The 21,343-nt window shown below is 39.5% G+C and overlaps 2 protein-coding genes across 2 annotated transcripts; both read left to right on the top strand.

Annotated features, from left to right (window-relative positions):
* The first annotated feature begins 38 nt into the window (after window positions 1-38).
* On the top strand, window positions 39-8,018 carry LOC135468563 (microfibrillar-associated protein 1-like). The gene is made up of 11 exons (XM_064746894.1): window positions 39-301; window positions 748-799; window positions 1,150-1,329; window positions 2,698-2,836; window positions 3,243-3,302; window positions 3,802-3,926; window positions 4,213-4,321; window positions 5,185-5,345; window positions 5,810-5,969; window positions 6,410-6,502; window positions 7,148-8,018. Exons 1-11 carry the CDS (start codon window positions 229-231, stop codon window positions 7,322-7,324), a joined length of 1,329 nt encoding a protein of 442 aa, XP_064602964.1. The 5' UTR covers window positions 39-228; the 3' UTR covers window positions 7,325-8,018.
* A 2,548-nt stretch (window positions 8,019-10,566) lies between these two features.
* Window positions 10,567-15,772, top strand: LOC135467255 (uncharacterized). The gene is made up of 7 exons (XM_064745021.1): window positions 10,567-10,687; window positions 11,763-11,988; window positions 12,570-12,651; window positions 13,864-14,004; window positions 14,443-14,637; window positions 15,064-15,106; window positions 15,582-15,772. The coding sequence occupies exons 1-7, from the start codon at window positions 10,645-10,647 to the stop codon at window positions 15,770-15,772; spliced, it is 921 nt and encodes a 306-aa protein (XP_064601091.1). The 5' UTR covers window positions 10,567-10,644.
* The last annotated feature ends 5,571 nt before the right edge of the window (window positions 15,773-21,343 follow it).

Below are 21,343 nucleotides of genomic sequence, written 5' to 3'. Positions count from 1 at the left end.
ATAGTATAGGTGTCGCATTGACATACACAAAACATCGACTTGTTGTACCTAAAAATCTTAACAATTTTTATGCTACGTGCAGATATCTTTGTTGCAGAGGAATCTTACGTAAAGCTTTTCTCTAAAGGGAGCAGTCCTCAAGGGGCTGTGGTGAGAAGTGGAGTGTTGTAATCAGAACTATATTTACAGAAAAGACCTGAGAGCAACAACAACAACAACACCGCCAGCATGTCGTCGTCGCGGAATGCCAAAGTTCCCATCCAGTCAACAGCAGGAGCTGTTCCTGTCAAAAATGAAAAAGGTAAACTATCACTCCTTGGCTTAAAATTAAATCGCCTTATAACGACAAAGGTAGCTGTTACAATCTTGTTAAATTCCTCTTAATTTCCCTAACTCTTTAGATGAACTTTTTTTAAATTCTGACATGCATCGTAACGCTTGAGTCTGTGTTTGTTTCAACAAGATATAGTGCACAGTCTGACGTTCGTCAGTCAGTTTACTGACAAAATAGAGGTCTGTCATGTGCCTCTCAAAGAATGACAGTTTCCCGTACGCATAAAGCATGCACTGTCATATTAGTGAATGAGGTTATGAGTAGGACATTCAGTACCCATAAAATAAATGAATTAAAAAAAAAGTTTTCCTGTGTAATGTTTGACCTGAGAATTAGCAGTGGAAGGCTGTTGTGAAATATCACTGGTAAAATGTTGAACTGTTGTTATCACTGTATAAATATTTGACTTTCAGGTGAATTTACGATGGAAAAGGTCAAGGTGGCCAGATATGTAACAGGAAAAAGGTAACAACTGAGCTTTGATTTCATAAGTAACAAGAGTCAGGTTACAAACCAAGATATTATGCTATAATGCAGTAGCAGTGGAAATAGTTCACAGTATTATGGGAGGTTTAAATCAATTCACCTTTAATGTCATCTACATTAATGTTGTACATCCACATTCATGACAGTACACTGTAGGATGTGAACAATCTGCATTCTTAGCAGTGTGTTGTGTTTGAGAAAAAAGTTAATTTCATTGTGATAGCTACTTTACATGCTCAATATTACTACAGTGTTACAAAGTTTTTAGATTCACAGATTTGTGCGTTTTACATTTACTTTGCACTGCAATTTTTTTTTTGACATTGCAGACCAGACTTCGCTCCAGAGAGTAGTAGTGGAGAAGAATCCGATACAGAATTCAATCTTGAAAAGAAAAAAAATATTGACAATGAACCGGAGAGAGAGGAAGTGCATGAAGCTGTCATTGAGGACAGACGTTTGAGGAGGTTACAGGAGAGGGAAGCAGATAGTGATGATGAGGATGACAGGTATTGAACCGCGCAAAGGCTGCCGTCTGATCTTACCGTACAGTACCCTCAATCATTTATGCATAATCCGTGTGCATGAGACATTAATTTCATGTATGCTAACCACAATCAGGCCTCGACATAAGGATGAGCAAGGGGATTGGAAAATCGTTCTCCTGAATTCTTATCGAGGAGATCAAAATTCTGATAACCCCTACCCCATCAATCGATTCCCCTCAAGCTTACACATTTCGTCCAGCCTTGTACTGTGCGTTCTTTTCACTAACTTCTCTGTAATCTGGGGGACGTCACCCTCTAGATAGGTGTGAAGAACCCCAAACCCACATATTAAATTAACAATCTGAAAGGTCTTGTGTCAGTGGCAGTATTTCATGGTACATATATCCTCGTTGCCCCGTAAAGATAATGGGCCCCAATGTACAAGCTATGTGTTTTCTTCATTTTAAGAATCAGGTTTGATCATGTTTGAAAGAAAACTCATGCAGAGAATTGTCATCTATATGTATCGATTTTAACTGTGTACTTTAATTGATTTTAATGTGGTAATAGCATTAATTAAAATATTAATCATTAAATTACAGTTGATATTCTGTTTCGAAGTCATTTTTCAAACCATGTGTGTCTACAAACTCCTCAGAGGTGTGAACATTTATTTGGGATTATGAGACGAAACATTTCATTGGTCACGCAATTTTAGCAGAGCCAAATATGTCACATTGCATATAAGTAGCCTTCGCTCACCAACGCAAGCAGCCATTTTCATTTTACCAACATCAGTGATCAGTTCTTTTTCTATTTAAACCGGCATAAAGTTTGTGCAGATTTTCCTTTAAGAGATATTCAGTTATTTACGACCTACTGAACACACATTTTGCTTGCCAACACATGAAATTATCGTTCCCCTGTAGTTTACTTGGTGATCGAAAATTCGTTCCCCTGAATTTACGTTTAGGAGATCGACAGGCGATTGGCCGGTTTGATTACCTCTAATGTCAAGGCCTGACAATTTTTGGTCATTATTTTAAATTTGCAGGGAGTTGGAGATTTCAGAGATAAGATTAGGTATATGTAGCAGTGTCTGATGTACCGTGTATTTGATATCTTGTAAATATTTGAGCAGATGTGTTAGTGATACATTAAAGTTTGTAAAAGACTGATCATTGGTGTCTTTGTTATAGTCAAAGTGGAAACATATCGAGTTTAACCTTGTAACATATAATAGTGTGGCATTGCGCGACCTAGGTCTTGGCACATATGCAGGTAACTGTAAGATGGAGTCAAAGACGAAGATGCACAAAACATTGATATGACATGTAGCTGTTGTTTCTGAACACATACACATATCTATTAATGATTGATGTTCCTCAGGGTGACGCGTCATAGACGCCAGATCATTGAACCAGAGATCGTGGCTGAGGTGGCCTCAGAGGATGAGGTGGAGGAGAAGGGGAAGTGGAAGGAGGAGGAAGAGAGCAGTGGTGAGGAGGAAGAGGAACTAGATGAGGAGGTACATATGATAACTTCTCAAACTACAGTCATTCTGAAATTGAAAGTGTGAATTCAATTTGATGTGGATAGATCAGTTGGGTAAAAGCATAGGGTCACAAAAACTATGGTTTGAGAGCTCAAATCTGAGGTAGGACATGCACCCAGGAGAAAGCATTGGAATTATTCCCTCAAATTTAATTTAGGGGTTGCATTTTGCTATAGTTGAGATTTTTTTCTGCTCTAAACTACTTTTTCAGTATTTAAACATTTGAAGAAGAAAAAAAAGAATACTGTACATTCCACTTGAAGAAGCGGTTTTCCTTTGTTATTCTTCTAAACATGTCTTAAACATAAAGAAATTGTTCATATGATATAGGTATACTTGGATACAATAGTCTTGACACCTGTTCATTTTTCATTCCCAGGAGTTGGAAAGGAGGCGAGCTTTGTTACGACAGAGGGCATTGCAGAGGAGGGAAGAGGAGGTAAACCTGGTGTACCTCACTAAAAAGTTACATGTAACCGAGAAACTGATGCGAGAGTTATTTCCTAGTTGACCTTCTTCACATTCTGTGCAGACCTGACACAGGATATCATTAATGTATGCAAAAAATAGGCTTGTCTGCAGTCTGATGTCTGTGCTTGAAATGTTGGTGCAAGGTGTAGCATCATCTCCTATGAATTGTGAAGTAGTGAACACCATGGTGCTAAATGTCGGGTCTTGTAGAACTAAATTGGAAATATGATGAAGGTCAATTGTATTACACCTAGTTCTGACCGTTTGGCTCTCAGTTAGGCACAATAGGTTTTCTTTGAAATCAAGCAAAGAAGAAATAGGGAAATAGGTGATCAGCAATCATCTCACAGGATTGTTCACATATCCTTGTGTGATGGCTGTTGAGTGAGATGTCGTGTATGTTTTAATGTTGTGTGTGATAATAGAATCGGACAACACACATTCTCCTGGTTGTCTTGTTGCTGTAGGAGGTGATGGACCTGGAAGATGAGAAGTCTGAAGGGGAGAGTGAGGAGGAGTCATCAGAGTATGAAGAGTATACAGACTCTGAGGAGGAGACTGGTCCCAGACTCAAGCCAGTCTTTGTCAGAAAGTAAGTTGCTCCACCTCATATAGTTGTTGTTAAATTTTAGGTCTACCCGCATTTCATATGAATCAAATATGTTAATCTCTTTGCCTCCTTAACTTGTAAGTTTGTCTTGATTCTAAAACTAGAAAAAAACAATCCTTTTCTGTGAAGTAAACAAGCCAGTTAGCTGCTGAAGACATGTGGTATATTCAATTTATGTTTTGGCTAGGAAGCAATTCAGACCACATTTCAGTCACAACTTTAAAACAATATCTATAAAAGAATGTGCTTTTGTTCGTTTGATTAATAGAAAAGACAGAATCACAATCCAGGAGAAGGAGAAAGAGGAGCATAAGCAGAGAGAGCGCGAGGATGAGGTGAAGCGTATGGCAGAGGAGAGAAGGAAACAAACCCTCAAGGTCAGTGTAGAACGTTGATCAACCTAACAGTTCACATGCCACATGATGCTGATGAACAAGTAGCACCATACTGAAAAGAAAACCTGAAAGCTTGTGGGAAATCAGTGGTAGTCTGACTTATAGTCTTACTGGACATTAAATTTGTTATGTTACACTAATTCCTCAACCTTTTCGCGTATAAAAGAGCAACTTTCAGCGCAATTTTTTGCATATTTTTCATTTGACTTTGGAGCCAAAACTACATATTGGTTGGATTGTCCAATTTGAGGGCTTCACATACAGTATAATTTTACCAGTCTACACGGAATAATGCCTTCAGAATATACTAGAATAAACACCTTACAAACATGTGAAAAGGTTGAAGAATTACGAGACATGTATATGAGAACATATATTACTTCACTGCGAACATGAGCTATATACACCAAAATAAGTCTTAAATAATTGAAATTGAATGCATATGTGTAGTTTCTAAACTTTGTACATAAGTGGTAAGGTTGTCCTCCAGCAGCCTGCAGATGGTTGTGGGTTTCCCCAAGGCACTGCCTGGTTTCCTCCCACCACAATGCTGGTCACCATTGTTTAAGTGAAAATGTCACCAATCAAATCAAATAAAATAAACCGTGTAATGTCAGCTAAGTAATTTGTTTGCAGTGTAAATGTCGTTAGTAAATATTTAAAGAAAGAGTATGTAAATTGTAATACTTAATTCAAGATGAATGTATTTATCAAGCAAGTTTTTGTAGTTATTTTTGATTACTTACATCATGTCTGTCTGACTGACATAACTGTCTGTGGTTGAATTGAGCGTTTTGTTGAAACCCCATCTCCCTCTGAATGAATAACCCTGTATAATTGTGTAGATGGTGGAGGATGAGGTAAGGAAGGACTTTGAGGAGGAGCGTGGCGTGCAGGACGCCTGTGACGCTGTAGACACTGGTGATGAGAATGACGAGGAAGAATATGAGGCGTGGAAAGTACGCGAGTTGAGGCGGATGAAACGTGACAGAGAGGAGAGAGAAGCGTAAGTATACATGGAAACTATGGATTTTAATTACAAAGTTGAGTGTGTAAAAATGCACTTTCACAATCACATAAGGCTTTAAATTGATAGTTTAGCGTGTACAAATACACGTTCAGGAGCATATAAGGATCACATTTTGTGATAAAAAAATTAATCAAACTTCATAGAAGCTGGTAAATAGAAAATAATAAACCTTACCAGAAATACAGGACTCCCGTATGTGTTCATCTTTGCAACTTATTACAACTTTAAGGACTCCCTTAAATCAGCGTTTTTTTTATGTTATTCATTATCTCTTTGAGAGACAAAACTTACTCTTCTTACGAAGACCAGAGAAGGGTTTATCTGAAGTCAAGGTCTCATCAGTTTTTTCTATGACATTTGATCACACATATCTGATTCATGTTGTTTAAGCTTAGCAAATTTTTAATTGTCTTTTCATTGTAACGTCTTTCGTTTTTCAGAATTGAGAAAGAGAAACTTGAAATAGATCGGGTTAGAAATTTGACAGAAGAAGAAAGGAGAGCAGAGTTGCGCCAGAATCCCAAGCAGGTCACAAACAAAGCTCCCAAAGGGAAGTACAAGTTTCTACAGAAATATTACCACAGAGGCTCATTCTTCTTGGTGAGTTTGGCCTTACTTCTGTACCCTACATGTTGATCAATTCAGTACCATAGACACAGCCCACCAATCAGAACATGCTGGCTTCCTCTCGGGCCCCTGCCTGTGGATGGTTGCCTGTTTCCACTGGGCTCTGCCAGATTTCCTCGAACCATAATATCATAATGCTGTCCTCTGTTTGTATAAGTGAAATATTCTGGAGTAAAAAAATGTCTCCGATAAATAAATGAAATGAATATAGACATAGTCTTCCAGTCAGTGTACCCAAAAATTAAGACGTGTTTTACCACAAACTTTTTTGACAAAAGTGCACCAACTACTTCCTGAAGACAACTTGATATTGATTAACATGTTTGTCTACATTTTAAGAGAATGTACTTCCTCCTCTGTGTAATTCTGGCATAAATTAGTCATTCAGATTTTGTTTCTGTTTTGTTCCACAGCAAGAGCGAGAAGAAGATGTGTACAAACAGGACTTCTCATCCCCAACACTGGATGATCACTTTGATAAATCAATTCTGCCCAAGGTTATGCAGGTAAGCTTTTGCCAATTCTACCTGTATATGTACAGGTGTAGAAATGAGGCTTGATGACAGCCTTTTCTTTTAATATTTCATCATCTAAACCTCATCTGAAATAAACATTATTCTTTGTAGCCTTTCCTTCTTCTATGTTTACATTCTCTATACTGGGGAGGTCATACCTGGTACATTCAGTATGTATTTAGAGTTCGCTTCAAATATATGTAACACCTTTCAACCACTGAAATGACAGAACAAAGCACCAGTTTGAACCAATCAGTGTCATGTCTAAAGTGTGCAAGGCAGACAATGGTAACATAAGTACACAACATCAATTTAGAAACACTGTAATCTTGTAATTGCAAAGAGTAGTGTAACTTTGAAAAACAAAAAGCTTCATTTTGACTCAACATTTCAGCATTTTATTATGCCATTGTCACTCTTGATGAGGGCATAATGTGTCAAAATGAAATTTTCATTTTTCGGAGTTATTATGTTATTATTATGTTATGCTTATCAGTGGACTGAATTTTGTAACTACGGGATGTTTTTGGATAACCTAGTTAACACTAAACTCTTACTGGGTCGAACAAGCTGCAGTATTTAATGTTGTCAACCCTTGCTAAATATATTGTAAATATTATATTGCTTGTTTTGTAGGTTAAGAACTTTGGACGCTCAGGAAGGACGAAGTACACCCACCTTGTGGACCAGGACACCACACAGTTTGACTCCCCCTGGATGGTCGAGACAGCTCAGAACCTCAAGTTTCATACCACTAAGGGTGGAGGCATGAAACAGGGCTTTGAAAGGCCGTCTCTGAAGAAGAGGAAATGAACAGAAGTGGTCGTAACACATGGATCATTGTGCCAATGGGATCTTGGTGTTATTGCCCCGGTCTTAACAATCTTGGTTCTTGATCTTGGTGTCTTTATGGTACTCCATAGTAACATCATTGGAGCCTACGTATCATTGGAACCCAGGGGCCATGAGCATCTATTTGTTATCAGAATCTGGAAGCTAACAGGCAGCACAGTGTGAGAGGAGAGGCCAGTGGCTATCTTTTACAGCAGCTCCAATGTGCATCTTCACCATCCTTACTACCAGGGTTGATGTGATATTCATTACTAAAACTTTCAGGGTATTGTGATGAAACCATTGTCAGTCCTGTGTGAAGGATTTCTGAAGACAATATTTTCCTGGAATGGTTTGATTGAGATAATTGTGTTGCCTCCTTTGTTGAAACCTGACAAAGTACTGACAAGTCATGGTTGCTTGGTCTGACTCTGGAATAGTCCTCATCTTGTCCTAGACCATTTCTGAAAACTTTTGGACGTGTAAAATAGTAAGTCAAGCTGATCAGTATGTGTGTGTTAATGGGTGCTATGCTTTTCATTGTAAATAGTCTCATTTGTCATGAATGTGATGAGAGTGAGAATTGAGAGATAATAGTAAAAGAAATAAAGCTGAGTAAAATGGTAATTGTTGTTCTCCTCTCCTCAGTGCTATCATCATTGTTGTAGTCTTTAAAAACTGCCGTTGTGACGTTAATGTATAATCATTCATTCAGAACACTTTTCCAAGGCTGTTAGACCTGTCCTATTGGAGGTCGAAACATCGATTGGAGGGGTTATGGTTTTTGCTGAGGAAGTATGAACTACAACATGCCTTGTCAAACTCCGAGGGATCACGGTTCTACAACTAGTACAGTCGGGTAGAAACAGGAAAATTAGTAACTTGAGTCATTGACCAAATTTTAGGTCATTACAAGTTTGTTGTGATCAAAGATGATTTCATTATTATTTCATTAGTCAGTGATTTAATTTCTGTAGTATTAAGCCTTTCAGGTTTCCCACAACGTCAGATTCGCAACGAATTTAAATTTCTGAAATTTACGGAAATCACTTGAAATCCATATATTGTTAGTAGTCATTTGTAAGAAGAACAATCCCGTTACCCCTTTATTTAGTCAGAGAATGGCCAAGTGTCAACTAGTATTCATTGTTAAATCCACTTAAAGTCTGAGGGTCATAATTATAAGCTGTATAGAAATTGCAGTGCAATCATAACATGATTGTAACAGGGTGGATTTTCGCGCGCAGTGGCGACTTCTTGTCACGTGGTGGTTCATCTATTGCTATCTTGGCCTGGGGCCGACTCCACAAAGACATTTCTGACTAAAGTCAAAATTTAAAACAGTGCTTCGTTTTGGGTTTTAGAAGTTGAACATTTCACACATTCGTCTTAACATAACATTACAAGACTGGAAAGTAAACTATAAAATCATATTTCAAATTTTGACTTATTGTAATCCTTCAAGTTTTTCGGATGTTTGTAAGGTATTTATTCAAGCATATTTTGAAGGCATTATTCTACGCAGACTGATAAAATTATACTTGAAGTCCTGCAATTGGCTAATCCAACCAATGGAGTTTCGTCTATAAAATCAAATTGAAAACATGCGTAAATTGCACCGAAAGTTGTCTTTCAAAAGGTTGAGAAATTTGAACAGGTGAAAACTGGTTTTGTGGGATCGGTCAAGAATTCTCTTTTATTGCACAGATTTGCTAGAAGATACCGTATGTTGTATGGTTTCATGTTGGTAACCATCAGCTTTAACTTCATCCGGTCTTTAGTGTCGCAAGGCTGCATCAAGTGTATTCACTTAGATAATTTATGTTTTCATTGCATACGATCATGGTTACGGTAAGCCCATGTGCTTCGCACCTTAGTTGATGAACAGTTTAAGATTGGATTATTTCCGTGGTTTTTGACATCCGGATGTGGCAGAATATTAAAAACCAGATATATCTATCGGAGCCGCGGCATGTGTAGAGAAAACACCAGACTGGAATTAACATATTGCGTCAAAAATTAAGCAATACTCAAAACCTGTTCAAGGAGAACACGTTTGATCAAGAGGATAATTATAACGTTTTATCAACTACAGCTTTTATCTGTAATCAGTCGCTTCCAGGCGAAGCAGATGGTTTTCTTCGCTCAATTTTGATGAAATTATTGCCTATTTTCCCAAATGTAAAAATTAATGTTGATGGTGGATGACTGGCCTCGGAAACCTTGGCTAATCTCCACCCGTGTAAAGGAATGGTTGTTTCAAGGCCAACGTTATCTATAATCCACCTACATGTACACCTGCTGCCCATGTTTCTTTTCTTCTCACACTTTCCCAATAAAGGATCAACGCACATAGTAAACCAGTAATTGGCATTTGTCCCTTTGGCAATTGTTTTGATGTTTTATGTTAAGTGTGATGACAACACAGCATTTTGAGTAATCGTAAAAGAGTGGCGTCTCATTAAATTGCAATAAATATCACTGCATTTCTTTTTCCCTGTTTTGCTTGACTTTGGGGGCGTGTAATTAGCTATTTAAGCATTTAGATAAAAAAGAATACCCAAACAGAGATAAACATAGGTTACGTGTGACCATTTGCCAATTATCACATTGTCGTCGGTGCTCTGGTTTTGCTCTCTAAGATATGGGTGTTTTATTATTGTATGATAATCCCCGAAAATATGTATCATTAGTAACATTATTAAATCCCAGCTTTGAACAGAGAATATTTAGATAGTCCCGCTCTTATTGTCCCTGGGACCCTTATACACAGGACTGTTTACACAGTGTTATTTTTATTGCAGACCACAAAAAAAGTCGGTGGCTCATTCCGGGAGCTTCGCTTTTCTACCCTTAAAGCAGACGGCCGTCGTATATGTGAAAAATTCTTGAGTAAGACAGGAGCCAACAAGAAAACAAAGAAATACATGTGAATACAAAGACTACATCGCTGAAAGTAAAACTAGAGTAGCGACGTGTGATAGCTGGCAAATAATCACACGTAAACGGTGAAATACGTTCTTAATACATTGTAGCAGCTTAGACGCCCCCTCTAGCACCATGCCTTGAGCACAGAGGTAAAACACATCAGTGAGTGATGTTAATAGCAGTTTAGTAATTTATCTATAGAAGACATACACTCTTATCATCGGCTTGGTTTAGGCGTGATTTGAAGCCAAGTATGTGAGTAAACAGAACATTCTTGCTATTGTGCAAGTTGTCACCTGTTAATCTTATCTTCTGCTGGTTCGTGTGACATGTTTCCAGTCTTGACCAAGTACTAATCTGTGTCTTCAACGAAGATGGTCAGTGTGGTATTCTGTTGTCTGGCAGTTGCCATAGCAGGTAAGTTTTCTCTAGTTTAATATCACGAAAGAAAAAAAAGCATATAGCAGTCACATACATGAAAATGTTAATATTGTAGATTTTGTGGTGTGAGCAGATTGGTAGGTGTACAGAATACTGATGAGAGGTGTATTCCGAACAACCACCTGTTACTTACATATACCACTTCTCCACTTAACACGGCGATGTCATCATACACAGGCTATATGTTGGACATGGTGACAACAAGCGATGGATATCCGTCGTTGTGTCTTCTTGCACAAGCTTGTCTGTAATCAGTCTGATGTGCGCAACTGTACGTCAAACGTGGAAATGTTCGTCAGTAATTTGTTAAAGGTGTTTGGTTTAATCCGGCGAGAACTTCGGCTTTCTCCACCCATAAAACTGATTACCATCGTTATAAGTCAAAAACTTGTAAGTATAATGGAGATAAACAATCGATCATTCAGTCCTGTTTCAAAACTTAAAGGAGTGATATACTCTTCATATTCGGTGACATATTTTGAGGATTGCCAATGGGAATTTGAATTTAGAGCTAAAAAGGGAAAAGAACCACTATGTGTACTATAAGTTCTGTGAAAAAAGGCTTGAGCCTTGTGGAAAGGGATTTACAGGTTGAAAAGGAAACTTGAAGGACATCGGTAAGTATAATATAAGACATCCAATGCAATAAATAAGTCCTTTGCTATGTGTAGAACATTACAAATTGATGAAACTTGATGTGAAAATCTGCGAGCTCAATGAAATGTCATATCAACCAACTGGAAAGTTTTTATCGGGTAGCCTGTATCAGCAAATTTCATGAACAGTACAAGACTTTTTTAAACGCATGAGCGTTATTTTAAAATAATCCATAAAAATCTTCTGAAATTCCACAGTTTTATTTTAAAAAGTTACTCAAATTTAGAGTATCTTTGATTTAGAGAACAATTAATCGAGATTGTGGGCAACTTTGTTTACACAATTGCACGTTTATTTATACAACCAGATCATTAATTGACCTCCGCCGTACAAAAGCTGTTAATGCCTCCAATAACAACATAATATATGTATTGCATCCTGTCAATCTCACCAGCATGTGAAGCTGCTCTGTATGTGGAGCAGGCACTACCATTCCACAATGGCAGTCTGGCAACCAGATACTTCGATGTGGGTCATCAATCGGACTCGAACCTTAACTCCATGGTGTTCTACCCGACCGTTGCGGGTACCTATCCAGTCTTCTTCTTCATCCCCGGATTCAGAGGCATGATCCCTTCCAATATGCACAAGGATTATCTCAGCGGGGTCGCCAGTCATGGGTGAGGATCGGCATAAGCTAAAGCTTGTACATGTCACGTCAAAATAGACACACCATTATTATAACACACTTAACATACCATTCTTGGAAAATCCTCAGAGAAACGTTTTCTTGAAAATTACGTCTACAAAGAGGTGACTCCACCAATATTATGTATAGTGAATTAGTGAGCAAGTTTGAATTTCTGCTTTTGACATCCTCCATGTGCCAAGTTCAAGCGCTGGCTGATTCAGGTTCGTATCTGGATCGGCTGCGGTTTTCAGTCCGGAGGTTTGTCAGGTGAATGGCGAAGGGCAGTGGACGGTTGTCTCCTGACACTCCGGTTCTCCCCATTTATAAACCACCTTCATATAAGTGGAAAATCCGTCGCCAGTCAAACATAGCTCAATTAAAACAACAATTATACATGTACTAAGGTAATCCATGTGATAAACTATAAATTGAAAGGAAGAAACATTCGGCGGAGAAATTATATTCATACTCTAATGAAATCATTCCCAAGAATTAGTATGTTTCTTTTTTCAATCGATGTCGCATTAGTGACAATCAACTATAAATTAGACAAATTTTGTCTTCCTACAGGTATGTCGTGGTCAGCACAGATCACATTGACTTTGATTCCGTGGCCGCCAAAACTACACACTTTACAAAGCGATTCGAATGGGTTTGTGCACTTTTCGTTGTCTGTGTGGATTTTTGCGTTGAAAGTTGGGTATTCAGCAGTGCATGAGTTTCCATTAAAGATGTTTGGTGTCCTATAGCACGTATGGTGTGTATACGTTGCACGCAAAGAGGCCTGGACAGAGTTTCACAAAGCGGCGCACGTCATTTTTTATGGTACATTTATCGTACGATATTTTGTATGTCACTATTACCGTACCATCGTCCTATATGTGCGATTATCGTACATGTACGACATCTTTATGAAACTGGCTCTTTCTATCTTGGTATTACGTGTTCTTTTCCAATGTGCATGCTTTATACGCAAGAGGTTGAGCGTGCCATAGTAATAGTGTGTACTGCGGATTCTTCTCATGCAAGAAGTCATTTTGTCGGCGTGTTGCCGACGGCTGATAATAAGTACCCTTTGTATGCAATGGATCGGTGTTCTATACTGGCTGGGCCTCATACATATGCGTTCAACGCAAGTGATCGGGTCTTCGATGGTGTGTTTTGCGTATGCTATACGTCTAAGGGGTTCACTGTTCTTTGGTGCGTGCATGGGCCCAGTTTCACAAAGCAGCGTACGACATTTGTTTATCGTACATTTGTCGCACGATATTTTGTACGTCACTACTAACGTACCATTGTTTTATATGTACGATATCATATAAGCACGACATCTTTGTGACAGTGGCCCCAGATATAGTATGTATATTTTGCGTGCAAGAGGTGTATAGTGGGTAATGCGTATGCTTTGCTTGCAAGAAGTCAGGTCCTGTTCTGTAGTCGGTATGCCCAATGCATATGCCTTGCATGCAAAGTCCGGTGTGCCATGGTGGGTTGTGCGTATGCTGTACGCCTAAGAGTTCGGTGTTCTAAAGTGTGTGCCTAGTATAGTATGTGTGTTTTGCGTGCAAGAGGCCCGATGCTCTTTGGTTGGTATTGCAGGTGCTTTGCATACAAAAGGTTAACAGTTATTCCAGATATGATGATTGATAGTCGTACTTTCGCCTTTCCCGTTTAGCGCTCAGCATTTTAAGTAAAGCTCTACAATAGGTCGGTCTGATTTTAGTTGAATCCGTTCGGGTAAAGAAATAATTAATTCTGAAAATATATTTATTCTAGTTTAGCTTTAAAATGTTTTTTATGGTTGACAGATGGGTAGAAATACTGAAACCTAATCGCCCTGAATCCTTCCTTCGTTTCTTTTCAGATGAAAACAAACTTGAATGGTTTGTTAACATCTAAATCTTCTGGGGTTAAGGTGGATTGGAATTACATAGCCATGGGGAGTCATTCAGCCGGAGCAGAGATCATCATAGCCATGATGAAACAAAACAGAGATAATGTCAAGGTTAGGTGTGTTTTTACCCCCAGTGATTTATTGTATTCATTATAAGTAGTATTAAATTAACTTTTTTGTTATGGTACTTCATATATTTTGACCAAATAATTGGCACAGTTTAGCGCAACTCCTTTCGGATCGTTTGCTGATTTAGATCAGGAGGTTTTTAACATGCATAGGTTTGCGTAGGCTCTGTCTGGTTTCTACATCAGGGAACACGCACATAGCCGACATATTAACGAAACATTCGGGCATGTAACATGTGCAGAACGACAATGTTAACGGAAACCAGAAAGTTATATGATCTGTATTCTATATTGGCATTTGAAGTGGAGTTACAATACGTGTTCATCAAGCATTTTGGCATGTGAAGTGGAGTCAAAGTTGATGTCCAACATGCATTTCATCATTGGAAGTGGATTTAGAGTTCTGTGGTTGTTTCCCCAGGCTGCCGTATTCCTGGAGCCCATGGTAACCGGCCTGTCCACCCCGATTACCTTCCATCTGCCCGCGCTCATGTACGGTACCGAGCTTGCCGAGCAAGGAGGATTCCTGCTCTTTCCGCCATGTGTTTTCTCACAGTTCGACTACAAACACGTTTACGATAACTGGACGCCAACCAAGGTCATGATAGAATCAAAGGTAAAGCCTTGGTTTCTTCTGTGTTGATTAAGTGACCACTTGAAAACTTATGGCGGGAAATATATCTTCTAGTTAACAGAACGACAATTATTTTAGATGCATAGATCATGTAGGTTGCAACAGATTACTCTAGTGAACTAAACGATGTACCCTGTACTTTGATTATAGTTTTAAAGAGAAAATCAGTGGGACTGCTAACCATGACAATACTGATGGAAAATGAAATCATCAGAATGTATCAATGGTTTGGGCGAGAAATGGTAACACCCACCTGCATACACTTGATCAGTATATATTAACATTGGGATTATGTGACTTTAAAACGATTTTTACTCGACATCAAGCTTTTCGTCAGATCGGGTATGTCAAGCGTAAATGTATATAAATCCCTTTTTGGTTTTAATATGTAGCTTCCTCTTTCTTCAGGGATACGGTCATTGTGATATTTTGGACAAGGCCGGGTATAATCGTAAGTATGCTCCTGATATCTATCGTGCCCTTTCACCCAACAGGGCAGGTGCAATAGTAGTGATACTGTTTCAATTCAATATTTACATGCCTTTATTAAAAATATTCACAACTCAAGTGCATGACTGTCTCTTTTGACAAGATGACGTATGTCTTCATTAAACTTCTTTTTTCTCTGTAAAGATACTGTCAGTGTTGTAACTCTGTTTTGTGAAAGTGCCGGTTAATACCTTCGACCGCCCCCCTCCCCCCCCCTCCCACAACTCTCGTGGGCTACACACACACACACACACACACACACACACACACACACACACACACACACACGAAACGGTCTGCATTTAATTTCTAATCTTTGCTCAAAACCGGTTAAACCAAGAGTTCTCAATCGAAGTTTCATCAAAACATCTTTTACATTTTATGGGATGTACTGATCATTTAGATCTGAAAGAATATGTATTCTTCATGATTTTCAGTCTGCTCAACATTGCACCTGTGTCAGATGCACAGGGGCGTGGACTTACACGTGTATCAGCGCTACCTACAGGGTATCACCACCGGCTTCCTCTCCGCCAACATGCTGGGCCGAAACGACGCGATGAAATACGTCATTCAGAAAGAACTGTCACCAATACCACTGCTCCAGCTTCAATACAAGCTAAAATAAAGAGCAATACATGCATTTCGATTTTGACTTGATGATTTTTTATATTTGTGGCTCTGCGATACTTTTGTCGTTGTACAGCAAGCAAACCTTCGACAAAGGAACTACTTTTGTAGTCAAAGGTCTTGTGGCTTTATGCTGTATGTAGGCGATGCATATTATAGTAACTTTGTGAATGTAGACCTATCCTCGTAGCCTTCTAATTCCCATGTGGCTGATTGGTAATCTAATTTATATACTCTTGTGGATAAGCCTTTTCTTATGCAAGTTAACCGTCTCTTGTGGACGTCAACCTACTCTTGTGGACGTCAACCTACTCTTGGGAAATTCACCCTACTCTTATGAACATCATGCTACGGTGGTGGATATACGTGCGTGCTAGCATTGGGTATGTTAGCGTACTATTGGTAAAGTAAGTCTACCCTCCCGAATATAAACCTACTCTTGTAGACGCAGACCTATCTTAATGGATGTCAACCATCTGTTGCGCATGTATGTGCCCGTTATTTATTTAAATTTAAAATAATTGAATAAATGTATTTATTTATTTATTTTATTGGTGTTTTACGCTGTACTCAAGAATATTTCACCTTTTGGTTTTATGGTACCTCCGTGGTTATAGGCGCATCCTATTGGTAGCCGTACAAGTACATGGTGCTTGTACGGCTGTATGGCATCCTTGTGCTTGTATTCTGCCTATGTGGGTATAGGCTGTATGGTATTGTTGTGGTCGTATTGTATCTCCATGGGTATAATTGTATCCTTTGTCTGTATGGCACCTGTGTGGCTGTATAGTATTCTTGCGGTGGTATGGTACTGGTGGGGTTGAATGATGTTCTTGCGGTGGTATGATGCCTGTGTGGTTGTATGATGTTGTCGCGGGGGTATGGTACCTGTATGGCTGTATGATGTGATTGCGGTGGTATGGTACCGGTGTGGTTGTATAATGTCCTTGCGGTGGTATGATACCTGTGTGGTTGTATGATGTTCTTGCGGTGGTATGGCACCGGTGTGGTTGTATGATGTTCTTGCGGAAGTATGGTACCTGTGTGGTTGTATGATGTGCTTGCGGTGGTATGATATATGTGTGGTTGTATGATGTTTTTGCGGAAGTATGGTACCTGTGTGGTTGTATGATGTTCTTGCGGTGGTATGGCACCGGTGTGGTTGTATGATGTTCTTGCGGAAGTATGGCACCTGTGTGGTTGTATGATGTTCTTGCGGTGGTATGGTACTGGTGGGGTTGAATGATGTTCTCGCGAGGGTATGGTACCTGTGTAGTTGTATGATGTTCTTGCGGTGGTATGGTATCTGTGTGGTTGTATGATGTTCTCGCGGGGGTATGGTTCCTGTGTGGTTGTATGATGTGCTTGCGGTGGTATGGTATCTGTGTGGTTGTATGATGTTCTCGCGGGGGTATGGTTCCTGTGCGAGTATGGGTGTATCCTTTTGGTAGAATATTCTTGTGGTTGTGTGGCATCGTATGGGTGTGTGGTTTATGTGTGCACCCTGATAGGGCACAAAATGGGACATAGAAGCCCAATAAATATGTGATTACGTTGAATGGGAAATACTATGGTGAAATCATGTTGAAAGCGACGCAAAACCAAAGAGAAACAAACAAGCAAATACATTTTTACTCAGCGACTAAAATATAAATAGCTGCTTATCTCAACTTTTGCATAGGTCAAGATCACTTATCTGACCGGTGAAGATAGATATACAGCTAGACGAATGATAGGCAAAGACGAATGATTATCAAGTTTAACATTCAGGTTTCACTAACATCACTGGAAGTAATAATAAAAGCAGGTGTTCATTTTTATTGTCGAGTAGGTACAGAAACACAGTTATACGATGGCGGTCAGGAAGACGATGCGATCCTGGGTAAACCGTCGACCTTTGGCAAGTTATTGACGATGTTTTTCACGTGTGATGTACAAATATGCATACCATTTTGGTGAACACACAAATGCCCTCAACGAAGGGTAGGCTGTGCATACACTCACAGGAGAGTAATCGAAATGTGAGGGCGAGGCAGCAATATTTACTCAAGTATCCAAATATAGGGCCCTGTTTATCTTTGCAGTTGATAAAAATGTACTAGCACAATAATTCAGGAGCCTCTTACCAATGTGGTCGTTGTGAGTTCAAGTGCAGTTCATGCTGCCATCCTCCTTGGTAGTGCGCGGAAAAGTCTGCCAGCAACCTGCGGGATGATAATGGGTTTCCCAAGGCTTTCCCACCACCATAATACTACACGCCGTCTTATAATTGAAAAAAGCCTTTCACCAATGCGGTCGCTGTGAGTTCAAGTCCAGCTCATACTGGCTTCCGCAAGTGGGAAGTTCTGCTAGCAACCTGCGGATGGTCGTGGGTTTCCTCCGGGCTGCGCCCGGTTTCCTCCCACCATAATGCCGGCCGCCGTCGTATAAGTGAAATATTCTTGAGTACGGCGTAAAACACAAATCAAATAAATAAATAAATAAATAAATAAATATAATTGAAATGTTCTTGAGCACGGTGTAAAACACCAATCAAATACATAAATCAATCAAAGTGTAGTAACAAAGTTGGCCCCTCACAGATAAATATCGGATACAAGAGTGCAGTGACCGGATTCTTGGTTTTATACACTGGCGGATACCCGACAACGTCAGTCGACAACCTATTGTAGATGACCCGCTTCGGCACACAAGACTCTTACAGATTAGATATATTATTAAAATGAGGATATCATAAGGCATACCGTTCCGACTGCTCATATTTCTCATGAAATTGCCACATGCAATTGTAGGCAAGGCTAATGTAACTCTACCAATTGCTGTGAAATGAAAATAAACTTACCAAATCGACAATTTTGAGTGTTTCTTGTTGGGAGTATACCATAGCAGTAACCTTGACATTGCGATTCTCGTCGAAGGTCCCATTGGTTGACTATAGATGTTCATTATGAGGAAGTCAGTTTTACGACCGAACAGACTCAGTAAATCGCGTTAAGCAAACGAGTAACAGCAATTTATCTCTTCAAGTGCCAAGCAACTAAGCGTGATAAATGGCTTTAAAAGTTGGATAAAAAGATTGATCCCGAAAGGCTCCTTGGGGTTCTTCAAATGTTGCTTTCAGACGCCAAACACTTCATTCATTGTAGATTTAGACTGTAGATTACATGCATGGTTGATACTTTGTTTTGTATGAGCCGTTAGTTTTTTTTTCCTGAATCGGGAATCAAAGATAACTTTAGGCCATCTTGCGTTGATTATACTGACGTTGTGTTTCACTAGGCCACTGAGTCAGTGTGGTTTGATAGGCGAATCTAGTTCATGACACAGGATGACGTAGTTTGTGTCCTGTACTGAGTGTACCGGGCTAAGAGTCGCCACAGATCGCTGACAGCTCGGGCACCACGGTCGGTTACCATGGCCCTTCTCCTGTTCACAATATGCTCCCTAATTGCAGGTAAGCTGGGCGGATCTTTTAATCTTTTAGTGAGTAAATTTAAGGCACACATTTCGCTATCAGTAAGCATGCATGCTTATCCAATAAGTATATTTGTATCCCATAATTTACTGACACGAAATGTTTTATATGTTAGTATTAAGCATTCAGATATCACTTATAATGCCAATGCAGCGCTTCACGGAAGTGTGGTTGGCTATAGATTTTAGAGAGCGGTGGCATCACTGGATTTTAAATACATCATTTTAAACGTAATGAAATTCAATGGAATTAATTACATTACATTTAGAAATCTCCAATACTGGTCGTCGTAATTAGGCCCACCTTGCGCGCGAAAGAAACTAACACGGATTGCAAGAATACAAGACAGGCGTTTTTAGTATTTAATTAAAATCCCCTTCTTCAAAATTTCTCTTTACCGTAGCAAAACTTTACCGAAAGTTTCATTCATTTCAATTAAACAACCAGTAAGGCTTTAGAGGTTATAGGTCAGCTGAATGAAGAATAATATATTCTGCGTTGACACTAGGTTCAGAACAGCTCACCATCACAAGAAAAAAACCCAGGTGTATAGGGATTCTGCGGAACAAAAAGGCATTATTGATCAGTATAAACAATTTTGAGTACGGCGTGAAACACCAAATCAAAAAATAAATACATATTGCTCACTGCATATATTCTACAGGGACAAACGCATTAGATGAGATAAATCCATTTGTCACTGGAACCTACAAAACAGACTCCTTCGACATACCGGAGACCAATGGCAGTTCCTTGCATTCCATGGTGTTCCACCCGACTCAGCCCGGGGACTACCCCTTTTACTTTTTCGTGCCCGGTTTCCGGGGGATGCTCCCATCCAGCATGACTACTATCTACCTCAGCGGTATCGCCAGTCATGGGTAAGACTAAATGTGGCAAATACCCCAAATGCGGAACATGAATAAAAAAAGAAAATTGACGAGTTTCGCGTATATGTGAAATGCGAAAATATGTTCTATTACGGTTAAAAACGAAGCAGTTTGTAGTCTTCTGAAAGCAGCAGGCCTATTTAAATGTTCTGCAACCCAAAGAAGACAGCCTTTAATAAATTATGCCACATATTTTGTCAGTTGCACTGCAATAATTTTCAATGTTACAATCAACAGTGTAATTCGACTTTCTCCTGGTTTGCGGACCTAAATCAAACCAGTTTGATCACCTATATAGTACATCTGAAGACTTCTGCGCATTGGCGATAACCCGCTGACTTTACCGTTACTTGACACACAGCATGCCTTTGGTTTTAATCTGGCTGAAGACGTGTGTGTACTTGTGTTTAGGCAAGTAAACTTTGTGTTTATTAAGTAAACCAGATTTGCTGATGCAAAGACAGTATAACTAATGTTTGGGGTGGATCATGACCGAGTGGTTGACACACTTGTCGCCCCGATGTCTCAGTTGGTAGAACGTCCGCTTCGGGAGCGGTAGATCCAGAGTTAATCCTGGGTTGGGTCACACTTAAGACCTTAAAAGATTAAGCTGTAGCTCCCTCGCTTGGCGTTTAGCATTAAGGGGATATTGCAATGACTGGTTGACCCGTAACAGTATAATGGCTCGGGCGGGGCCACTTACTTGCCTTCGGTAAGTCGCTTGTAACAAGGAGGCGCATTACATGCACCCTAAGGACTCCTTCGTCGTCATATGACTGAAAATTGTTAAGAACGACGTTAAACCCTTAGATCTGGTTATGTGGTTTTACGCAGTTTCTTTCCACAAAAATGACATACACATCGCACTCTGCTGGCTCCTGCGTGACATTTGGAGAATGTGCGTCCGTTACCTCACAACCCACAGTCATCACCCAGGGCTCTTCGATTTCCCGAACCCGTGACACTGACCTCCGTTGTGCTTGTAACATGATATGGAATGTATCGTTAGTTAAACACCAATCAATGTGTCACTGAATGAATTAATTAAAAATTGCCAATCGCGACGATTACCCTTCACGATATGACCAATAGGAATGACGACTGCGCATATAATGTGATGCAAAATGATACATTAATATCGTTTATCCCACATAACCTCGCGCTGTGCAAGTGATCAATGTTTAATTATTTGTATATAGGTTCG

Source organism: Liolophura sinensis, chromosome 6 (genome assembly GCF_032854445.1).
Source record: "Liolophura sinensis isolate JHLJ2023 chromosome 6, CUHK_Ljap_v2, whole genome shotgun sequence".
NCBI classification, from domain to species: domain Eukaryota; kingdom Metazoa; phylum Mollusca; class Polyplacophora; order Chitonida; family Chitonidae; genus Liolophura; species Liolophura sinensis.
This window is presented reverse-complemented; position numbering and strand designations above follow the sequence as displayed.

What these genes read in the sequence shown, in the direction of transcription:
- LOC135468563 (XM_064746894.1), top strand. Translation starts at nt 229, where the DNA reads ATGTCGTCGTCGCGGAATGCCAAAGTTCCCATCCAGTCAACAGCAGGA. An exon ending in AAGCCAGTCTTTGTCAGAAA is followed by an intron (nt 3,927 to 4,212) that starts GTAAGTTGCTCC and finishes TTTGATTAATAG; the next exon opens with AAAAGACAGAATCACAATCC. An exon ending in GACAGAGAGGAGAGAGAAGC is followed by an intron (nt 5,346 to 5,809) that starts GTAAGTATACAT and finishes TTCGTTTTTCAG; the next exon opens with AATTGAGAAAGAGAAACTTG.
- LOC135467255 (XM_064745021.1), top strand. Translation starts at nt 10,645, where the DNA reads ATGGTCAGTGTGGTATTCTGTTGTCTGGCAGTTGCCATAGCAG. An exon ending in TTACAAAGCGATTCGAATGG is followed by an intron (nt 12,652 to 13,863) that starts GTTTGTGCACTT and finishes GTTTCTTTTCAG; the next exon opens with ATGAAAACAAACTTGAATGG. An exon ending in AAAACAGAGATAATGTCAAG is followed by an intron (nt 14,005 to 14,442) that starts GTTAGGTGTGTT and finishes TTGTTTCCCCAG; the next exon opens with GCTGCCGTATTCCTGGAGCC.